Here is a 20,322-nt window from a genome sequence, read left to right on the forward strand (position 1 = left end):
GAAAACTTGACTGCTGACATTACATGTTTTTTTTTAGGGGGGGTTGTACTAATGAACAATTTACTAAAATATAGTTTAAGTGAACTATCACTTTAAACATCATTGTCCTTTGACATATTTTTGGGCGTTTCCACACGTGGTTCTGAGCTATAGTTCGAATCAGAGTTCGATTATTTGTTAAATTGTATTTTTTTTATTTGGTCCAGGTGGTTTCACATTGCCTATGCTGGTATAGCCCTGTCTCCCCCCAATCTACACCCATAAATTCTCCGCTACCAACATAATGATCAACAGATATCAAGTTATGGTACTGTGTGCAAGTCATCAAATGCTTGCAGTCAAACAATCAATACTGCACGCCCCTGGTTCTTTTCTGGTATTTGGTCCGGACTGCGTTCTCATCTGCAGTGAACCGCACCGAGGTACGAACGGAATCTGACCGAGACCAACCTTTTTGAGCGAACCACGGTGCGGTCGAGTGCGGATAGTGTTCACACCAGTCCAAACGAACCGAACCGCTCCAAACCAATTTGCTGTGAAAGCTCACAGAGCCCAACATACAAATCAAATACACACGGTAAGTCCTGATTTAATGATGTGATAATACTCATCATTAGATTTCCAGGAAATAGAAAATGGTATGCAGTATGCGATATGTTATGTAGCTAGCTAGACATTTACATTTGTATTTTTCATTTCATAGCATAATTTACAGTACGCGCGTAATGACGACAAACCATCGTATCCAAGCGTTGTGCGTAATGTCCCATTGAGAAGAACAGCAAAAGATGGCGAGCTCAAACAATCCACGTAAATTTAGCGAGAAAATCGCTTTACATAATCAGAAACAGGCGGAGGAGACTGCGGCTTTCGAAGAAGTGATGAAAGACCTAAACATTACTAGAGCTGCACGGGTAAGTGCCTTGTTTTGTTGATTAATTACTGTATGCAGCTTGGCTCGTTAGCCAGTAACGTTAGCACGTTTTTATGACAAGTTGTTTTTAGCCAGCTGGCAGTGACAAGCAAAAGTGGCCGATTGACTGCATTCGCAGTTAAATATCTGTATTCTGATAACCATTATTTAGCAAATGTTTAACCTAGCTAGCCAGCTAGTGTAGTGAACTGTCTTTGTTGATGTTTGCTAGGTATGGTGGGCAGCCAGGTAGGCTAGCTAACTAGGCTCTATAGTTAGCAAGCACCTGCTTATACATAGTCAAATTGCCATGCATCATAAACATCAAAAGGTTCAGAGTATCAAGCTAGATATCGATACTATCTAGCTAGCTAGTTACCATCTAGAATTTGCAATGAAAACTGAACATGCTTAGCTTGCACAGTTCGACTCACTCAGTCAAACTGGTGTGTATTTGACACTGACAGAACACCGCACTAGCTAGGAGGGTACAGCTAGCTAACTCCAATGTTGACAATGCAATGGAGTTACATCCACCATAGCTAGATCACCACAAGCCATTTTGACAGAATTCCCCATTCAATTGTTTTCCCATGCATGTCGGGCAATGGGTTTGCATGTTTACAAAGTACCAACCCTCCTTTGATAGTAGTTATATAAAAAAATATCGCCTAGTCGGACCATTATTACTGTTCCGGCTGGTAGGCGTTATTGTAGGTAGGGAATGTTAAGTGTAGCACAGATGATTTCCTACCAAGCTTTAACTGGGAAACTTCCTCAATTCCCGACTTGGAAGACGTGTCTTCTAAACGTCCATGTCTAGTTGCAGGGGGTTCGTTTGAATTTAGAAAATGCTAAGACATACACATTACCAGGCAAATATTTTTTGGGGGATATTTACAATATGCTGGCCTATGGCCTAAACCCTCCTGCCGAACCATCTATAAACCATTTATAAATAAATTATCTGGGCTTCTGAAAGGACTGATCTTTATAATACACTAAACAAAAAATATAAACGCAACAAACAACGATTTTAAAAGATTTTACTGAGTTACAGTTCATATAAGGAAATCGGGTCAATTGAAATAAATTCATTAGGCACTAATCTATGGATTTCGCATGACTGGGAATACAGATGTCTGTGACCAACAGATGCATTAAAAAAAAAAACAAGTTAGGGGTGTGATCAGAAAACCAGTCATTATCTGGTGTGACCACCATTTGCCTCATGCAGCATGACACCTCTCCTTCGCATAGAGTTGATCAGGCTGTTGATTGTGGCCTGTGGAATGTTGTCCCACTCTTCAAGTTTCTGGATATTGGCGGGAACTGGAACACTCTGTCGTACACGTTGATCCAGACCACCCCAGACATGCTCAATAGGTGACATGTCTGGTGAGTATGCAGGCCATGGAAGAACTGGGACTTTTTCATCTTCCAGGAATTGTGTACAGGTCCTTGTGACATGGGACAGTGTATTATCATGCTGAAACGTGCAATCGCCTCAACAATGTGCCTCAGGATTTTGTCACAGTCTCTGTGTGCATTCAAATCGCCATCGATAAAATGTAATTGTGTTCATTGTCCATAGCTTATGTCTGCCCATACCATGGGGCACATATTCAGCTTCCCTGAGGTTTTTGACAGGTTGTGCAAACCCAAAGTTTCATCAGCTGTCCCGCTGGTGAAGAAGCCGGATGTGCAGGTCTTGGGCTGGTGTGGTTACACGTGGTCTGCGGTTGTGATGCCGGTTGGATGCAACATGTAAAGTGTTGGTCCCGTGAATTTCTACACAAACTGTCAAACAGTCTCAGGGAAGCTCATCTGTGTGCTCGTCGTCCTCACCAGGGTCTTGACCTGACTGCAGTTCGGCGTCGTACCCGACTTCAGTGGGCAAATGTTCTAAATCGATGGCCAGTGGCACGCTGGAGAAGTGTGCTCTTCATGGATGAATCACGGTTTGAACTATACCGGGTAGATGGCAGACAGCGTGTATGGCGTTGTGTGGGCGAGCAGTTTGCTAATGTCAATGTTGTGAACAGAGTGCCCCATGGTGGCAGTTGGGTTATGGTGTGGGCAGGCATAAGCTACGGACAACGAACAAACGTGCATTTTAATGATGGCAATTTGAATGCACAGAGAGACCGTGACGAGATCCTGAGGCCCATTGTCGTGCCATCACCTCCTCCTGTTTCAGCAGGATAAGGCACGGCCCCATGTCGCAGGGATCTGTACACAATTCCTGGAAGCTGAGAATGTCCTAGTCCTTCCATGGCCTGCATACTCACCAGACATGTGGCCTCCCGAGTGGCGCAGAGGTCTAAGGCACTACATTGCGGTGCTAGCAGCGTCACTACAGACCCGGGTTCAATCCCAGGCTGTATCACAACCAACTGTGATCAGGAGTCCCATAGGGCAGCGCACAACACCTGCACAGGATCGGTACAGCCGAACATCACACCTGCGGGACAGGTACAGGATGGCAACAACAACTGCCCGAGTTACACACGGAACGCACAATCCCTCCATCAGTGCTCAGACTGTCCACAATAGGCTGAGAGAGGCTGGACTGAGGGCTTGTAGGCCTGTTGTAATGCAGGTCCTCACCAGTCATCACTGGCAACAACGTCGCCTATGGGCACAAACTCACCGTCGCTGGACTAGACAGGACTGGCAAAAAGTGCTCTTCACTGACGAGTCGCGGTTTTGTCTCACCAGGTGAAGGTCGGATTTGCGTTTATCGTCGAAGGAATGAGCGTTACATAGAGGCCTTTACTCTGGAGCGGGATCGATTTGGAGGTGGAGGGTCCGTCATGGTCTGGGGCGGTGTGTCACAGCATCATCGGACTGAGCTTGTTGTCATTGCAGGCGATCTCAACGCTGTGCGTTACAGGTGAAGACATACTCCTCCCTCGTGGTACCTTTCCTACAGGCTCATCCTGACGTGACCCTCCAGCATGACAATAGCCATACTGCTCGTTCTGTGTGTGATTTCCTGCAAGACAGGAATGTCAGTGTTGGTCAGCGAAGAGCTCGGATCTCAATCCCATTAAGCACGTCTGGGACCTGTTGGATTGGAGGGTGAGGGCTAGGGCCATTCCCCCTAGAAATGTCCAGGAACTTGCAGAAGCCTTGGAAGAATGGTAACATCTCACAGCAAGAACTGGCAAATCTGGTGCAGTCCATGAGGAGGAGATGCACTGCAGTACTTAATGCATTTGGTGGCCACACCAGATACTGTTACTTTTGATTTTGACCCCCCCCCCACCTTGTTCAGGGATACATTATTCAATTTCTGTTAGTAACATGTCTGTGGAACTTGTTCAGTTTGTCTCAGTTGTTGAATCTTGTTATGTTCATACAAATATTTACACATGTTAAGTTTGCTGAAAATAAACTGTTGACAGTGAGACAATGTTTATTTTTTTTGCGGAATATATATATTACGCTCTCACACAGACTGAGTGTACACAAAATTAACAACACCTTCCTAATATTGAGGTGTCGAAAGCTTGACCATTCTTGATTTTATTTATTAGGATCCCCATTAGCCGACGCCGATGGTGAAAGCTAGTCTTACTGGGATCCGACACATAACGAAAAGTAATTACTGACAAGTCTTTACAATTTGCATACAGTACATTTAAAAACATGTAGTGTGCATGTGTGTGCATTTATCAGTTACACATACAGTCATGGCCAAAAGTTTTGGGAATGACACAAATATTAATTTTCACAAAGTCTGCTGCCTCAGTTTGTATGATGGCAATTTGCATATACTCCAGAATGTTACGAAGAGTGATCAGATGAATTGCAATTAATTGCCATGCAAATGAACTGAATCCCCCCCCCAAAAAAATCCACTGCATTTCAACCCTGCCACAAAAGGACCAGCTGACATCATCTCAGTGATTCTCTCGTTAACACAGGTGTGAGTGTTGACGAGGACAAGGCTGGAGATCACTCTGTCATGCTGATTGAGTTCAAATAACAGACTGGAAGCATCAAAAGGAGGGTGGTGCTTGGAATCATTGTTCTTCCTCTGTCAGCCATGGTTACCTGCAAGGAAACACGTGCCGTCATCATTGCTTTGCACAAAAAGGGCTTCACAGGCAAGGATATTGCTGCCAGTAAGATTGCACCTAAATCAACCATTTATTGGATCATCAAGAACTTCAAGGAGAGCGGTTCAATGGTTGTGAAGAAGGCTTCAGGGCGCCCAAGAAGGTCCAGCAAGCGCCAGGACCGTCTACTGAAGTTGATTCAGCTGCGGGATCGGGGCACCACCAGTACAGAGCTTTGCTCAGGAATTACAGCAGGCAGGTGTGAGTGCATCTGCACGCACAGTGAGGCGATGACTTCTGGAGGATGGCCTGGTGTCAAGAAGGGCAGCAAAGAAGCCACTTCTCTCCAGGAAAAACATCAGGGACAGACTGATATTCTGCAGAAGGTACAGGGACTGGACTGCTGAGGACTGGGGTAAAGTCATTTTCTCTGATGAATCCCCTTTCTGATTGTTTGGGGCATCCGGAAAAAAGCTTGTCCGGAGAAGACAAGGTGAGCACTACCATCAGTCCTGTGTCATGCCAACAGTAAAGCATCGTGAGACCATTCATGTGTGGGGTTGCTTCTCAGCCAAGGGAGTGGGCTCACTCACAATGTTGCCTAAGAACACAGCCATGAATAAAGAATGGTACCAAGACATCCTCCAAGAGCAACTTCTCCCAACCATCCAGGAACAGGTTGGTAACGAACAATGCCTTTTCCAGCATGATGGAGCACCTTGCCATAAGGCAAAAGTGATAACTAAGTGGCTCGGGGAAGAAAACATTGATATTTTGGGTCCATGGCCAGGAAACTCCCCAGACCTTAATCCCATTGAACTTGTGGTCAAAAACCCACAAATTCTGACAAACTCCAAGCATTGATTATGCTTGGAGTGGCCCAGAAGTTAATTGACAGCATGCCAGGGCGGATTGCATTGGTGTTGAAAAAGAAGGGTCGACACCGCAAATATTGACTCTTTGCATCAACTTCATGTAATTGTCAATAAAAGCCTTTGACACTTATGAAATGCTTGTAATTATACTTCACTATTCCATAGTAACATCTGACAAAAATATCTAAAGACACTGAAGCAGCAAACTTTGTGGAAATTAATGTCAGTCTCAAAACTTTTGGCTACGACTGTACGTCAGTACATGCACTCAAGGCTTAAAATTTATTCTTTAACTGGTCTCCTCCCCTTAATCTATACGGATTGAAGTGGATTTAACAAGTGACATCAATAACGGATCACAGCATTCACCTGGTCAGTCTGTCATGAAAAAGCAGGTGTTCATAATGGTTTGTACACTGTTCATGTGTGATATATATATACAGTGCCAGTCAAAAGTTTGGACACACCTACTCATTCAAGGGTTTTTCTTTATTTCTACTATTTTCTACATTGTAGAATAATAGTGAAGATATCAACTATGAAATAAAACATTTGGAAAAATGTCGTAACCAAGAAAGTGTTCAACAAATCAAAATATATTTGCCTTAATGACAGCTTTGCACACCCTTGGCATTCTCTCCACCAGCTTCACCTGGAATGCTTTTCCAACATTCTTGAAGGATTTCCCACATATGCTGAGCACTTGTTGGCTGCTTTTCCTTCACTCTGCAGTCCAACTCATCCCAAACCATCTCAATTGGGTTGAGGTCGGGTGATTGTGGAGGCCAGTTCATCTGATGCAGCACTCTCCTTCTTGGTCAAATAGCCCTTACTCAGCCTGGAGATGTGTTGGGTCATTGTCCTGTTGAAAGATTATAGTCCCACTAAGCCCAAACCAGATGGGATGGTGTATTGTTGCAGAATGCTGTGGTAGCCATGCTGGTTAAGTATGGCTTGAATTCTAAGTTAATTACTGACCGTGTTACCAGCAAAGCACCATCACACCACCTCCTCCATGCTTCACGGTGGGAACCACGCATGCTGAGATCATCCGTTCACCTACTCTGCGTCTCACAAAGACACGGCGGTTAGAACCAAAAATCTAAAATTCGGACTCATCAGACCAAAGGACAGATTTCCACCGATCTATTGTCCATTGCTCGTGTTTCTTGACCCAAGCAAGTCTCTTCTTCTTATGGTGGCCTTTTTAGTAGTGGTTTCTTTGCAGCAATTCGACCACGAAGGCCTGATTTACGCAGTCTCTTCTGAACAGTTGATGTTGAGATGTCTGTTACTTGAACTCTGTGACATATTTTTGGGGGGCTGTAATCTGAGGCTGGTAACTTTAATGAATTTATCCTCTGCAGCAGAGCTAACTTTGGGTCTTCCTTTCCTGTGGCGATCCTCATGAGAGCCAGTTTCATCATAGCGCTCGATGGTTTTTGCGACTGCACTTGAAGAAACTTTCAAAGTTCTTGAAATGTTAAGTAATGACGGACTCTCGTTTCTCTTTGCTTATTTGAGCTGTTCTTGCCATAATATGGACTTGGTCTTTTACCAAATAGGGCTATCTTCTGTATACCACCCCTCCCTTGTCACAACAAAACTGATTGGCTCAAACGCATTAAGAAGGACAGAAATTCCACAAATGAACTTTTAACAAGGCACACCTGTTAATTGAAATGCATTCCAGATGACTACCTCATGAAGCTGGTTTAGAGTGTGCAAAGCAGTCAAGGCAAAGGGTTGCTTCTTCGAAGAATCTGAAATATTATACACTGCTCAAAAAAATAAAGGGAACACTAAAATAACACATCCTAGATCTGAATGAAATAAATAATCTTATTAAATACTTTTTTCTTTACATAGTTGAATGTGCTGAAAACAATATCACACACAAATAATCAATGGAAATCCAATTTATCAACCCATGGAGGTCTGGATTTGGAATCACACTCAAAATTAAAGTGGAAAACCACACTACAGGCTGATCCAACTTTGATGTAATGTCCTTAAAACAAGTCAAAATGAGGCTCAGTAGTGTGTGTGTGTGTGTGTGTGTGGCCTCCACGTGCCTGTATGACCTCCCTACAACGCCTGGGCATGCTCCTGATGAGGTGGCGGATGGTCTCCTGAGGGATCTCCTCCCAGACCTGGACTAAAGAATCCGCCAACTCCTGGACAGTCTGTGGTGCAACGTGGCGTTGGTGGATGGAGCGAGACATGATGTCCCAGATGTGCTCAATTGGATTCAGGTCTGGGGAACAGGCGGGCCAGTCCATAGCATCAATGACTTCCTCTTGCAGGAACTGCTGACACACTCCAGCCACATGAGGTCTAGCATTGTCTTGCATTAGGAGGAACCCAGGGCCAACCGCACCAGCATATGGTCTCACAAGGGGTCTGAGGATCTCATCTCAGTACCTAATGGCAGTCAGGGTACCTCTGGCGAGCACATGGAGGGCTGTGCGGCCCCCCAAAGAAATGCCACCCCACACCATGACTGACCCACCGCCAAACCGGTCATGCTGGAGGATGTTGCAGGCAGCAGAACGTTCTTCACGGCGTCTCCAGACTCTGTCACGTCTGTCACATGTGCTCAGTGTGAACCTGCTTTCATCTGAAGAGCACAGGGCGCCAGTGGGGAATTTGCCAATCTTGGTGTTCTCTGGCAAATGCCAAACATCTTGCACGGTGTTGGGCTGTAAGCACAACCCCCACCTGTGGACGTCGGGCCCTCATAACACCCTCATGGAGTCTGTTTCTGACCGTTTGAGCAAACACGTGCACATTTGTGGCCTGCTGGAGGTCATTTTGCAGGGTTCTGGCAGTGCTCCTCCTGCTCCTCCTTGCACAAAAGCGTAGGTAGCGGTCCTGCTGCTGGGTTGTTTCCCTCCTACGGCCTCCTCCACGTCTCCTGATGTACTGGCCTGTCTCCTGGTAGCGCCTCCATGCTCTGGACACTACGCTGACAGACGCAGCAAACCTTCTTGCCACAGCTCGCATTGATGTGCCATCCTGGATGAGCTGCACTACCTGAGCCACTTGTGTGGGTTGTAGACTCCGTCTCATGCTACCACTAGAGTGAAAGCACCGCCAGCATTCAAAAGTGACCAAAACATCAGCCACGAAGCATAGGAACTGAGAATTGGTCTGTGGTCACCACCTGCAGAACCACTCCTTTTATTGGGGGTGTCTTGCTAATTGCCTATAATTTCCACCTGTTGTCTATTCCATTTGCACAACAGCATGTGAAATTTATTGTCAATCAGTGTTGCTTCCTAAGTGGACAGTTTGATTTCACAGAAGTGTGATTGACTTGGAGTTACATTGTGTTGTTTAAGTGTTCCCTTTTATTTTTTTGAGCAGTGTATATTTTGACTTATTTAATCCTTTTTTGGTTACTATGTGATTACATGTGTTGTTTCATAGTTTTGATGTCTTCCCTGTCATTCAACAATGTAGAAAATAATAAAGAAAAACCCTTGAATGAGGTGGTGTCAAATTTTGACTGGTCTTACATACATGCATACATGCATGCATGCATGCATGCATACATACATACATACATACTGATTGCCCCCCATCTATCTTCAGAGCTCGTGCTACTAGGTGACCTAAACTGGGACATGCTTAACACCCCAGCCATCCTACAATCCAAGCTTGATGCCCTCAATCTCACACAAATTATTAATGAACCCACCAGGTACAACCCCAAAGCCGCAAACACTGGCACCCTCATAGATATCATCCTAACCAACGTGCCCTCTAAATACACCTCTGCTGTTTTCAACCAAGATCTCAGCGATCACTGCCTCATTGCCTGCACCCGTAATGGGTCAGCGGTCAAACGACCTCCACTCATCACCTTCAAACGCTCCCTGAAACATTTCAACGAGCAAGCCTTTCTAATCGACCTGGCCCTGGTATCCTGGAAGGATATTGACCTCATCCCGTCAGAGGATGCCTAGTTATTTTTTTTTAAATGCCTTCCTCTCCATCTTAAATAAGCATGCCCCTTTCAAGAAATTTAGAACCAGGAACAGATATAGCCCTTGGTTCTCCCCAGACCTGACTGCCCTTAACCAACACAAAAATATTCTGTGGCGTTCTGCATTAGCATCGAACTGCCCCCGCGATATGCAACTTTTTAGGGAAGTTAGAAACCAATACACACAGGCAGTTAGAAACGCCGCTTTTTCAAACAGAAATTTGCTTCGTGCAACTCCAACTCTGAAAAGTTCTGGGACATTGTAAAGTCCATGGAGAATAAGAACACCTCCTCCCAACTGCCCACTGCACTGAGGATAGGAAACTCTGTCACCACCGATAAGCCCACTATAATTGAGAATTTCAATAAGCATTTTTCTACGGCTGGCCATGCTTTCCACCTGGCTACCCCTACTGCATCCAACAGCACTGCACCCCCCACAGCTACTCGCCCAAGCCTCCCCCATTTCTCCTTCTCCCAAATCCATTCAGCTGATGTTCTGAAAGAGCTGCAAAATCTGGACCCCTACAAATCAGCTGGGCTTGACAATCTGGACCCTCTTTCTAAAATTATCTGCCGAAATTATTGCAACCCCTATTACTAGCCTGTTCAACCTCTCTTTCGTGTCGTCTGAGATTCCCATAGATTGGAAAGCAGCTGCTGTCATCCCCCTCTTCAAAGGAGGTGACACTCTTGACCCAAATTGCTACAGACCTATATCCATCCTACCCTGCCTTTCTAAGGTCTTCGAAAGCCAAGTCAACAAACAGATTACCGACCATTTCGAATCCCACCGCACCCTCTCTGCTATGCAATCTGGTTTCAGAGCTGGTCATGGGTGCACCTCAGCCACGCTCAAGGTCCTAAACGACATCATAACCGCCATCGATAAGAAACAATACTGTGCTGCCGTATTCATTGACCTGGCCAAAGCTTTTGACTCTGTTAATCACCACATCCTCATCGGCAGACTCAGTAGCCTTGGTTTCTCAAACGATTGCGTCGCCTGGTTCACCAACTACTTCTCTGACAGAGTTCAGTGTGTCAAATCGGGGGGCCTACTGTCTGGACCTCTGGCAGTCTCTATGGGGGTACCACAGGGTTCAATTCTTGGGCCAACTCTTTTCTCTGTATACATAAATGATGTCGCTCTTCTTTGGACACTGTGTTAACAACCCTCCAGACGAGCTTCAATGCCATTCAACTCTCCTTCCGTGGTCTCCAACTGCTCCTAAACACAAGTAAAACTAAATACATGCTCTTCAACCGATCGCTGCCTGCACCTGCCCGCCTGTCCAGCATCACTTCTCTGGACGGTTCTAACTTAGAATTTGTGGACAACTACAAATACCTAGGTGTCTGGTTAGACTGTAAACTCTCCTTCCAGATTCACATCAAACATCTCCAATCCAAAGTGAAATCTCGAATTGGCTTCCTTTTTCGCAACAAAGCATCCTTCACTCATGCTGCCAAACATACCCTCGTAAAACTGACCATCCTGCCAATCCTCGACTTCGGCGATGTCATTTACAAAATAGCCTCCAATACCCTACTCAACAAGCTGGATGCAGTCTTATCACAGTGCCATCCGTTTTGTCACCAAAGCCCCATATACTACCCACCACTGCGACCTGTACGCTCTCGTTGGCTGGCCTTCGCTTCATAATCGTCGCCAAACACATTGGCTCCAGGTCATCTACAAGACCCTGCTAGGTAAAGTCCCCCCTTATCTCCGCTCACTGGTCACCATAGCAGCACCCACCTGTAGCACGCGCTCCAGCAGGTATATCTCTCTGTTCACCCCTAAAGCCAACTCCTCCTTTGGTCGTCTCTCCTTCCAGTTCTCTGCTGCCAATGACTGGAACGAACTACAAAAATCTCTGAAACTGGAAACACTTATCTCCCTCACTAGCTTTAAGCACCAGCTGTCAGAGCAGCTCACAGATCACTGCACCTGTACATAGCCCATCTATAATTTAGCCCAAACTACTACCTCTTCCCCTACTGTATTTATTTATTTATTTATTTTATTTATTTAGCTCCTTTGCACCATATTATTTATATTTTAACTTTGAACTTTCTTCAAACTACAAATCTACCATTCCAGTGTTTTTCTTGCTATACTTTATTTACTTTGCCACCATGGCATTTTTTTGCCTTTACCTCCCTTATCTCACATCATTTGCTCACATTGTATATAGTCTTTTTTTTTTCTTTTTTTCTACTGCATCATTGATTGTATGTTGTTTTACTCCATGTGTAACTCTGTGTTTTTTTTTTATGTTGTCGAACTGCTTTGCTTTATCTTGGCCAGGTCGCAATTGTAAATGAGAACTTGTTCTCAACTTGCCTACTTGGTTAAATAAAGGTGAAATAAAAAACATACATACATACAGTATCAGTCAAAAGTTTGGACACCTACTCATTCAAGGGTTTTCTTTATTTTTACTATTTTCTATACTGTAGAATAATAGTGAAGACATCAAAACTATGGAATCACATAGTAACCAAAAAAGGATGAAATAATCAAGATATATTTGAGATTCTTCCAAGTAGCCACCCTTTGCCTTGATGACAGCTTTGCACACAGCGGTCTAAGGGACTGCATCTCAGGGCTAGAGGTGTCATTACAGACCCTGGTTTGTATCACAACCGGCCGTGATCGGGAGACTCATAGGGCGGCGCACAATTGGCCCAGCATTGTCCTGGTTAGGGGAGGTTTTGGCCGGGGTAGGCCAGTGTAAAATAAGAATTTGTTCTTAACTGACATGATGATACTCGTCTCGATCAATGAGAGAAGATTTGAAATAGACAAGATGGCGGCATACACATTTTCGGATTACTTCATGTAGTAAAACATGTAATTTATTTTAACTGAGCATTTCCTAAATTCAAACGAATCCTCTGCAACTAGACGTGGAAGTTTAGAAGGCACATTGTCTTCCAAGTCGGGAATTTGGTCAAATTCTCTGTGCTACGCTTAACTTTACCTACCTAATAACTCCTATCAGCCATCTGGAACAGTAATAACAGTAGGACTATGCTGTATTTTTAATAGCTGCTTTGACAGCACCTAAGAACCCCCCCCCCCAGCACCTAATGTGTGTGTGTGTGTGTGCACGCTGAGGTTTGACAAATTTGCAAGGTTTGAACTTTGATGGCAGATACTGATAACATGGGATCAACTATCCTCTTGTAGACCTTTTAGTAATACGTGCAATGCAAATAATTGACTCGTTTCGGTTGGTTCATGGCAGTCATTCTTGCCAGTCTGATTTAAAAAAAATTAAAAAACAATGTCCATGTTAGTCTTTATTCATCCCCATAAAATCAGGCCTTTGTTTAATCCATCGTTCATGCAATTCATTAAAGCAATTGGTGATCTTAAACATTTAGTAGTTATTGCCAGGTGTATGGTGGTGAACCTACCCATTATGAATATCATAAAGGAATGGTTTAGGAGTACAGAATGGATTTATGTTGTGGTTTTACAACATGGCTATTATAAAAAAAGAAATCTAATTGAAGAAATAGAAACACCATTTGACAAATCCAAGTATCCATCATTACACGGCGATGTCTTTCCTTATGAGATTGACACCCTCCAGCTATTAGGCTTAGGCCTACAGACTTTGTCCACACAGTGTTGACATTGCACCAACCTGATACTACCTCGAATCAATTAAGATATGAACAGTTTATGGGCCCATATTAACCTATGTCTTATCTCATCTGGCCTTTTTTAGATGTGGTCTAGTCTATCTTTAGCACTGTGGAACGTTTTCTATCAATATTTTGTGTGTAATCTTTCATGTATCAGTTTACACATCCATTCATGCTTTCATACATTTTTATTTTGCACAGTTGCAGTTACAGAAGACCCAGTATTTGCAACTAGGGCAGAATCGTGGACAGTACTATGGAGGCTCACTGCCCAATGTCAATCAGATTGGAAATAGCAACATTGACCTGCCTTTTCAGGTGAGCTCACAGCTTCTCTATCAGTTGGTAAAATGTTGTTTTTAATTTGCGTGATACAACAATTAAATCTCACCTGAGGGAAATTTTATCTTTCAGAGCTTCCATGATAGGCTAAGATTCACCCTCGCGTTACCCTATATTGTTAACAAGAATCCAATTCAAGAGACTTCTCTAGTATTTTACAATTTTGAAGACTTGTCCTGCCTTATCAGTATCGATCCACTGCATTTGTCTGGAAAACCAAGTCTCAGAAGAAAGCTAAATTTGAGCATCAGACACTCTCACCCCATCTTGAAATGTTTAAAAGATTCCCAAAAAACACATACAAGGAGCCTTTGTCATTGCTTTCTATATCATGGCTTTCCATTTATTTTAAACATTTTTGCTAACTTGAGTATGAGGGCCCATAGCTTGACCCATTTGAAATGAATACATTTGCACCATATTATATCAAGACATTTTAATTTACATTTTTTTTGTGTTTTCAAATGCCCAATTTTTCTTGTATGGTTGATTTTTGCGTATCCTGTCCAGAATTCCGCTTTGGACACCAGTCGGTCGACCAGGCATCACGGGCTGGTGGACCGTGTTTACCGCGATCGGAACCGTATAACCTCGCCCCATCGCCGGCCCCTCTCTGTGGACAAACATGGCCGCCAGATATCCTTTGTGTGCACTCAGTTTATTTTGGATTAGAACAGAATGGTCTTTACTAAACTTTGACTTAAAACAAGTACTAATTAAAACGGCGTGTGTCATTGTCAGATCATGCTCACAGTTAGACTTCAGTAGATGAATGCTGATAGGTAACTTGACCATTAAATTATATAGGTTTGATTTTATATTTCACCACCATTTTCATCCTTAACTGAGGTCCACATTGACAGCTGCCCCTATAGCTCCGTGTACCTCTCACCCCCACCGGATACCAGTTGGAGGAGGTAGGTCATTAATGTCCTCCTATTCAAAAAATAAAAAAAATAAACAAGTGTTTTTAGCAATTTCATCTACATTCAGGGAAAACACAGTACATGCAACGTCTTTGTAAATTGCAATTTTTCAAATAGAAATGGCATGCTCAATTGAACTGATATTAAGTTTTACCTAGAGTCTGCCACAGCATGCCAGATGTGAGGTTTGAGAATTAGGGACCACGGAGACATTTTGTTGACCTTCGTTTGTTCTAATGCCACAGGACAAACTCTGACTCAGCACTACACCAGAACACCATGAACCCTGCGCCCCAGGATGCGTTTGCAGGGGGATCACAAGAGCTCCAGCCTAAACGAGGTAATGGACGATTCACTCGCATGGACAAGGAACAGCTTCTATTTATTCAGGCCTGATTCCATTTATTCATGTATGAATCCACATGTCCATGAAAAGGATAAGCCACTGTGAAATCGTCTGGATAATTTATGACATGAAGGTGTTGTGTTCCACTAACAGTTTTTGTCCTTGTTGGAGCAGCTATTCTCTTTCGGTGAAGCGATCACATTTTGATTTGTGTTCAACCAACCACTGCTTACTGATGAGGGAAAGATTGTTGTAGTATTTTGAATTATGTTGTGCTAAACAAAGTCAAGGGAGCTTATCTCCTCTGGGAATGGTCTCAATTGAAATTCCTCAAGATGACACGTGAAAATAGAGCTATAAATATGGTCTTCTGAAAACTGGAAGTAGCTAGCTACCTGTCATGGAGATCTACCTGTTGTTTTTACTGTCCCCAAAACCATTACGCAGTTTCATTTCACTACAGGAAGAATGCTACACTGAAAATAATGCAATCTGGGTTGATTTGAATTGAGCTTAGTACCTTCAATTGCCATTTATTTGACTCTTTCCCCATTTAGTGCTGCTGCTTACAGTGCCTGGGACTGAGGAGTCTGAATCAGATGCAGACAAGGATACACAGTGGGATAACAAAAAGGTAAAGGAGCGAACATGTAGCCTAGTTGAATCAGTGCTTGCTCACCATTTTAGGGCTTTAAAAAAATATATATATTTGACTGAGTGTACTTTCCCTTTAGAATGACTCATCAAGAACCAAGTCCTGTGAAGTCCCTGGGATCAAGTGAGTAATTGCTGCATCGTTCATCTGAATATGGTGCTCCAGCAGGACCAGACCATGTAGAAAGGTGCTTTGTGAGAAAGAGCTGTCCAGGGCATGCTTAGAATGAATTATGTCCAAAGACGAAGAGAACATGGGTCTGTGTGAGAGAGGACCTATGACACCATATGACTAGCAACTGTTATTTCGACACACACAACAACGAGAAACGTCATCATTCATAAAAACCAACAAATAAAAGTCATTTTATAATGGATTTTCTTTTGCCTAGTGCTGTTTTAGGAAATATGTGTACCTTTTTTTCTTTCTCCCCTCTAGTATATTTCCATCACCAGATCAGGAAGTGAACACGTCATTGATCCCGGCCACGCTCAATACGGGAGGCTCCCTGCCTGATCTGACCAACATCCAGTTCCCCCCACCGCTGCCCACTCCGCTGGATCCAGACGACACTGTGGCGTTTCCTTCCCTTAACTCATCCAACAGCACAGGCAACCTGACCACCAACCTCACCCACCTCGGCATCAGTGCTGCCAGCCACGGTAAGTCATCGATGGTGAAATGAATGTGGCAAATTTTGATATTCAGATAAAAATGTAACCAAGGATACTCTACGGATTTTCATAAAAGCACCAAGCAAGTTCTGTAACCACCTGGTATGGCATCTGATTGTAAGGCGCTACAGAGGGTAGTGTATACGGCCCAGTACATCACTGGGACCAAGCTTCCTGACATCCAGGACCTATATACTAGGCAGTGTCAGAGGAAGGCCCAAAAAATGGTCAAAGACTCCAGTCACCCAAGTCATAGACTGTTCTCTCTGCTACCGCACAAAAAGCGGTACCGGAGTGCCAAGTCTAGGACCAAACGGCTCCCTAACAGCTTCTACCCCCAAGCAATAAGATTGCTGAACAATTAATCAAATGGCCACCTGTACTACATACATTGACCCCCCCCTTTGTTTTTACGCTGCTGCTACTCGCTGTTTATTATCTATGCATAGTCACTTTACAAATTACCTCGACTAACCTCTACCCCCGCACATTGACTCTGTACCGGTACCCGGTTTATTTATTAAATCATTTCTTTGCTCTATTTCTTGTTCTGCATTGTTGGGGCTTGTAAGTAAGCATTTCACGGTAAGGGCACTGCTGTATATGGCGTATGTGACAAATAAAATTTGATTTGTTAGGGAGTATTTCTCTTTTGCCCAAGCTAATCCATCCAAGTGACAGGTTTGGCATATCAAGAAGCTGCTTAAACAGCATGATCATTACACAGGTGCACCTTGTGCTGGGTACAATAAATGTGCAGTTTTGTCACACAACACAATGCCACAGATGTCTCAAGTTTTGAGGGACCGTGCAATTGGCATGCTGACTGCAGGAATGTCCACCAGAGCTGTTTCCAGATAAGCCGCCTCCAACATCGTTTTAGAGAATTTTGCTGTATGTCCAACCGGCCTCATAACCACAGACCACGTCTAACTCAGTAAAATATTATAAATTATTGCATGTAGTGTATTTGAGGAAGAACCATTCATTCAATACTGAAAAGATTTCACAGAATGATTATGCATCAAGTTACAGAAACTGCATTTTCCAAGCTTAGGAAAGCTAGATGGGTGGGTACTTTATTACATAGTGATTGGCATATGTAGACGATTGCCAAAGTCAGATAAACATACAGCACAATTCACTAGAACATCTGTTCAATGTAGTTGTGAAAATGTTACATAGCATTGCAGAAATGTACATTGCAGAAATGTTAAGTTGCACAGCAGCGCCCAGAATGAATTTAGCTGTAATTCAGAGAAGTCAGTTGTGCCTGTCCTGTTGTGTCTTGGCAGGGATCACTACCACCTCTCAGCCTACCATGACTGTGGCGGCCCAGCGTAGGCAGCCCACCCTGATCCCCCTAACCCTTAACGCAGACCCCCAGCCACAGCAGTCCCCGCAGCAGCTCTCTCCCACGCTGTCGCCCCCTCTCAACATCCAGGTGAGTAGACCCAACGTGACCATGCTATCCAATCCCTGGACAGCAGGGCTAAGCATTATTACAGACTAAAACCTAAACGTCCCTTGTTGAATACAATTATATTTTAACTTTGCTCTACCGATTTTGTCCGTGGGGTTGGCTTTTATATAGGGCACATTTTATAATAGTGCTGGAGTTGGCTAAACAACTATGTAGACAGAAATTAAATTATAACTCAACCTTAACTTCAAAAGGAGAACTGGTGGAAGTATTTTTCTCTTACATGGCTAAATCCCAATTGGAGGTGAGCAAGCACTGCCTGGCAGATATGGTTTGGCCTCGTTTCCTGGAATGACTCGGCTAGCAAATATCCCTTGAGTAATTGAGTGCTTTCAATTGCTCAAAGAAGGCATTCAATCACAATGCTCCGAGTGTGAGCTACTTTCAAATGGAAAATAATAATACTCCTCCGCCCATGGCTCTAGTATCGACTGTTACCTGTTCAGACCATGACCTAAGAAAATCTTTATACAACATACTAAGCCTTTGTGCCACTGGGCAAAACCTAGATCCTCACAAGATATTCAGCCACTCTTGTAATACTGAGTGTACAAAACATTAAGGACACCTTCCGGATATGGCTTGGAACCTAGGGCTGTGGCGGTCATGAAATTTAGTCAGCCGGTGATTGTCAATCAAATAACTGCCGGTCTCATGGTAATTGACCCTTAGTTAACATAAACACATTTAGCATCTCCTGGCTTCCACGCATAGCCTACAAGCCACTGGTGTAGACCTTGGAACATGTACATTTTAAAAAGTCTATTAAATCCATGTAATATAGCCTACAACTTCACAATAATTGTTTATTTTTTTTTAGACAGGTCTAAAGAAGCATGATATGAAGAAAATATAGACTATTTCAGAAGAACAGAATCGAATACTCTGAGTTGTCCTTATGTTAGGCCCTGATCTGGCTACACTAGTTCATTTAGCAGACAAGATTTGGTTAGAATTCCGTGGCATTATTTTATAGTATGAAGAATACAATTGAACATAGCTGAATTAAATAGAAAATATTATTATCTCTAAACGATTTGAGGAAGTGCGAACATGAGGCTATTCTGTGTTGAGCGGGTAACAAAGAAATTCCTATAGTTGAAGTCGGAAGTTTACATACACTTAGGTTGGAGTCATTAAAACTCGTTTTTCAACCACTCCACGAATTTCTTGTTAACAAACTATAGATTTGGCAAGTCGGTTAGGACATCTACTTTGTGCATGACACAAGTCATTTTTCCAACAATTGTTTACAGACCTATTATTTCACTTATAATTCACTGTATCGCAATTCCAGTGGGTCAGAAGTTTACATACACAGTTGACTGTGCTTTTAAACAGCTTGGAAAATTCCAGAAAATGAAGTCATGGCTTTAGAAGCTTCTGATAGGCTAATCGACGTCAATTGGAGGTGTACCTGTGGATGTATTTCAAGGCCTACCTTCAAACTAGGTGCCTCTTTGCTTGACATCATGGGAAGATCAAAAGAAATCAGCCAAGACCTCAGAAAAAAATTGTAGACCACAAGTCTGGTTTATCCTTGGGAGCAATTTCCAAACGCCTGAAGGATACTGCGTTCATATTTACAAACAATAGTACACAATTATAAACACCATGGGACCACGCAGCTGTCATACCGCTAAGGAAGGAGATGCGTTCTGTCTCCTAGAGATGAACGTGCTTTTGTGCGAAAAGTGCAAATCAATCCCAGTACAACATCAAATGACCTCGTGAAGATGCTGGAGGAAACGGGTACAAAAGTATCTATATCCACAGTAAAATGAGTCCTATATGGACATAACCTGAAAGGCCGCTCAGCAAGGAAGAAGCCACTGCTCCAAAACCGCCAAAAAAAAGCGATTTGCAACTGCACATGGGGACAAAGATCGTACTTTTTGGAGAAATGTCCTCTGATCTGATGAAAGAAAAATAGAACTGTTTGGCCATAATGACCATCATTCTGTTTGGAGGAAAAAGGGGGGATGCTTGCAAGCCGAAGAACACCATCCCAACCGTGAAGTACGGGGGTGGCAACATCATGTTGTGGGGGTGCTTTGCTGCAGGAGGTGCACTTGACAAAATAGATGGTGACATGAGGAAGGACAATTATGTGGATATATTGAAGCAACATCTCAAGACATCAGTCAAAGTTTAAGCTTGGTCGCAAATGGGTCTTCCAAATGAACAATGACCCCAAGCCTACTTCCAAAGTTGTGGTAAAATGGCTTAAGGACAACAAAGTCAAGGTATTGGAGTGGCCATCACAAAGCCCTGACCTCAATCCTATAGCAAATTTGTGGGCAGAACTGAAAAAGCGTGTGCGAGCAAGGAGGCCAACAAACCTGACTCAGTTACACCAGCTCTGTCAGGAGGAATGGGCAAAAATT

At 43.5% G+C, this 20,322-nt stretch overlaps 1 protein-coding gene across 4 annotated transcripts in view; it reads left to right on the forward strand.

Annotated features, from left to right (window-relative positions):
- Positions 1-349: 349 nt before the first annotated feature.
- LOC106613639 (CREB-regulated transcription coactivator 1) overlaps positions 350-20,322 on the forward strand; it is a 30,174-nt gene continuing 10,201 nt past the window's right edge. Inside the window, exons 1-10 of one of the 4 annotated variants that reach the window (XM_014216109.2) lie at positions 351-577; positions 704-914; positions 13,711-13,827; positions 14,362-14,487; positions 14,707-14,768; positions 15,023-15,117; positions 15,681-15,757; positions 15,858-15,901; positions 16,217-16,440; positions 17,748-17,896. In XM_014216109.2, the coding sequence (XP_014071584.1) occupies positions 789-914; positions 13,711-13,827; positions 14,362-14,487; positions 14,707-14,768; positions 15,023-15,117; positions 15,681-15,757; positions 15,858-15,901; positions 16,217-16,440; positions 17,748-17,896 (1,020 nt within the window). In that variant the 5' untranslated portion in view covers positions 351-577; positions 704-788. Of the gene's footprint in view, positions 915-13,710; positions 13,828-14,361; positions 14,488-14,706; positions 14,769-15,022; positions 15,118-15,680; positions 15,758-15,857; positions 15,902-16,216; positions 16,441-17,747; positions 17,897-20,322 lie in introns of all 4 variants that reach the window. The other 3 variants (XM_014216115.2, XM_045687413.1, XM_045687415.1) reach the window with 3 other exon arrangements.

Source organism: Salmo salar, chromosome ssa10 (assembly GCF_905237065.1).
Source record: "Salmo salar chromosome ssa10, Ssal_v3.1, whole genome shotgun sequence".
NCBI lineage: Eukaryota > Metazoa > Chordata > Actinopteri > Salmoniformes > Salmonidae > Salmo > Salmo salar.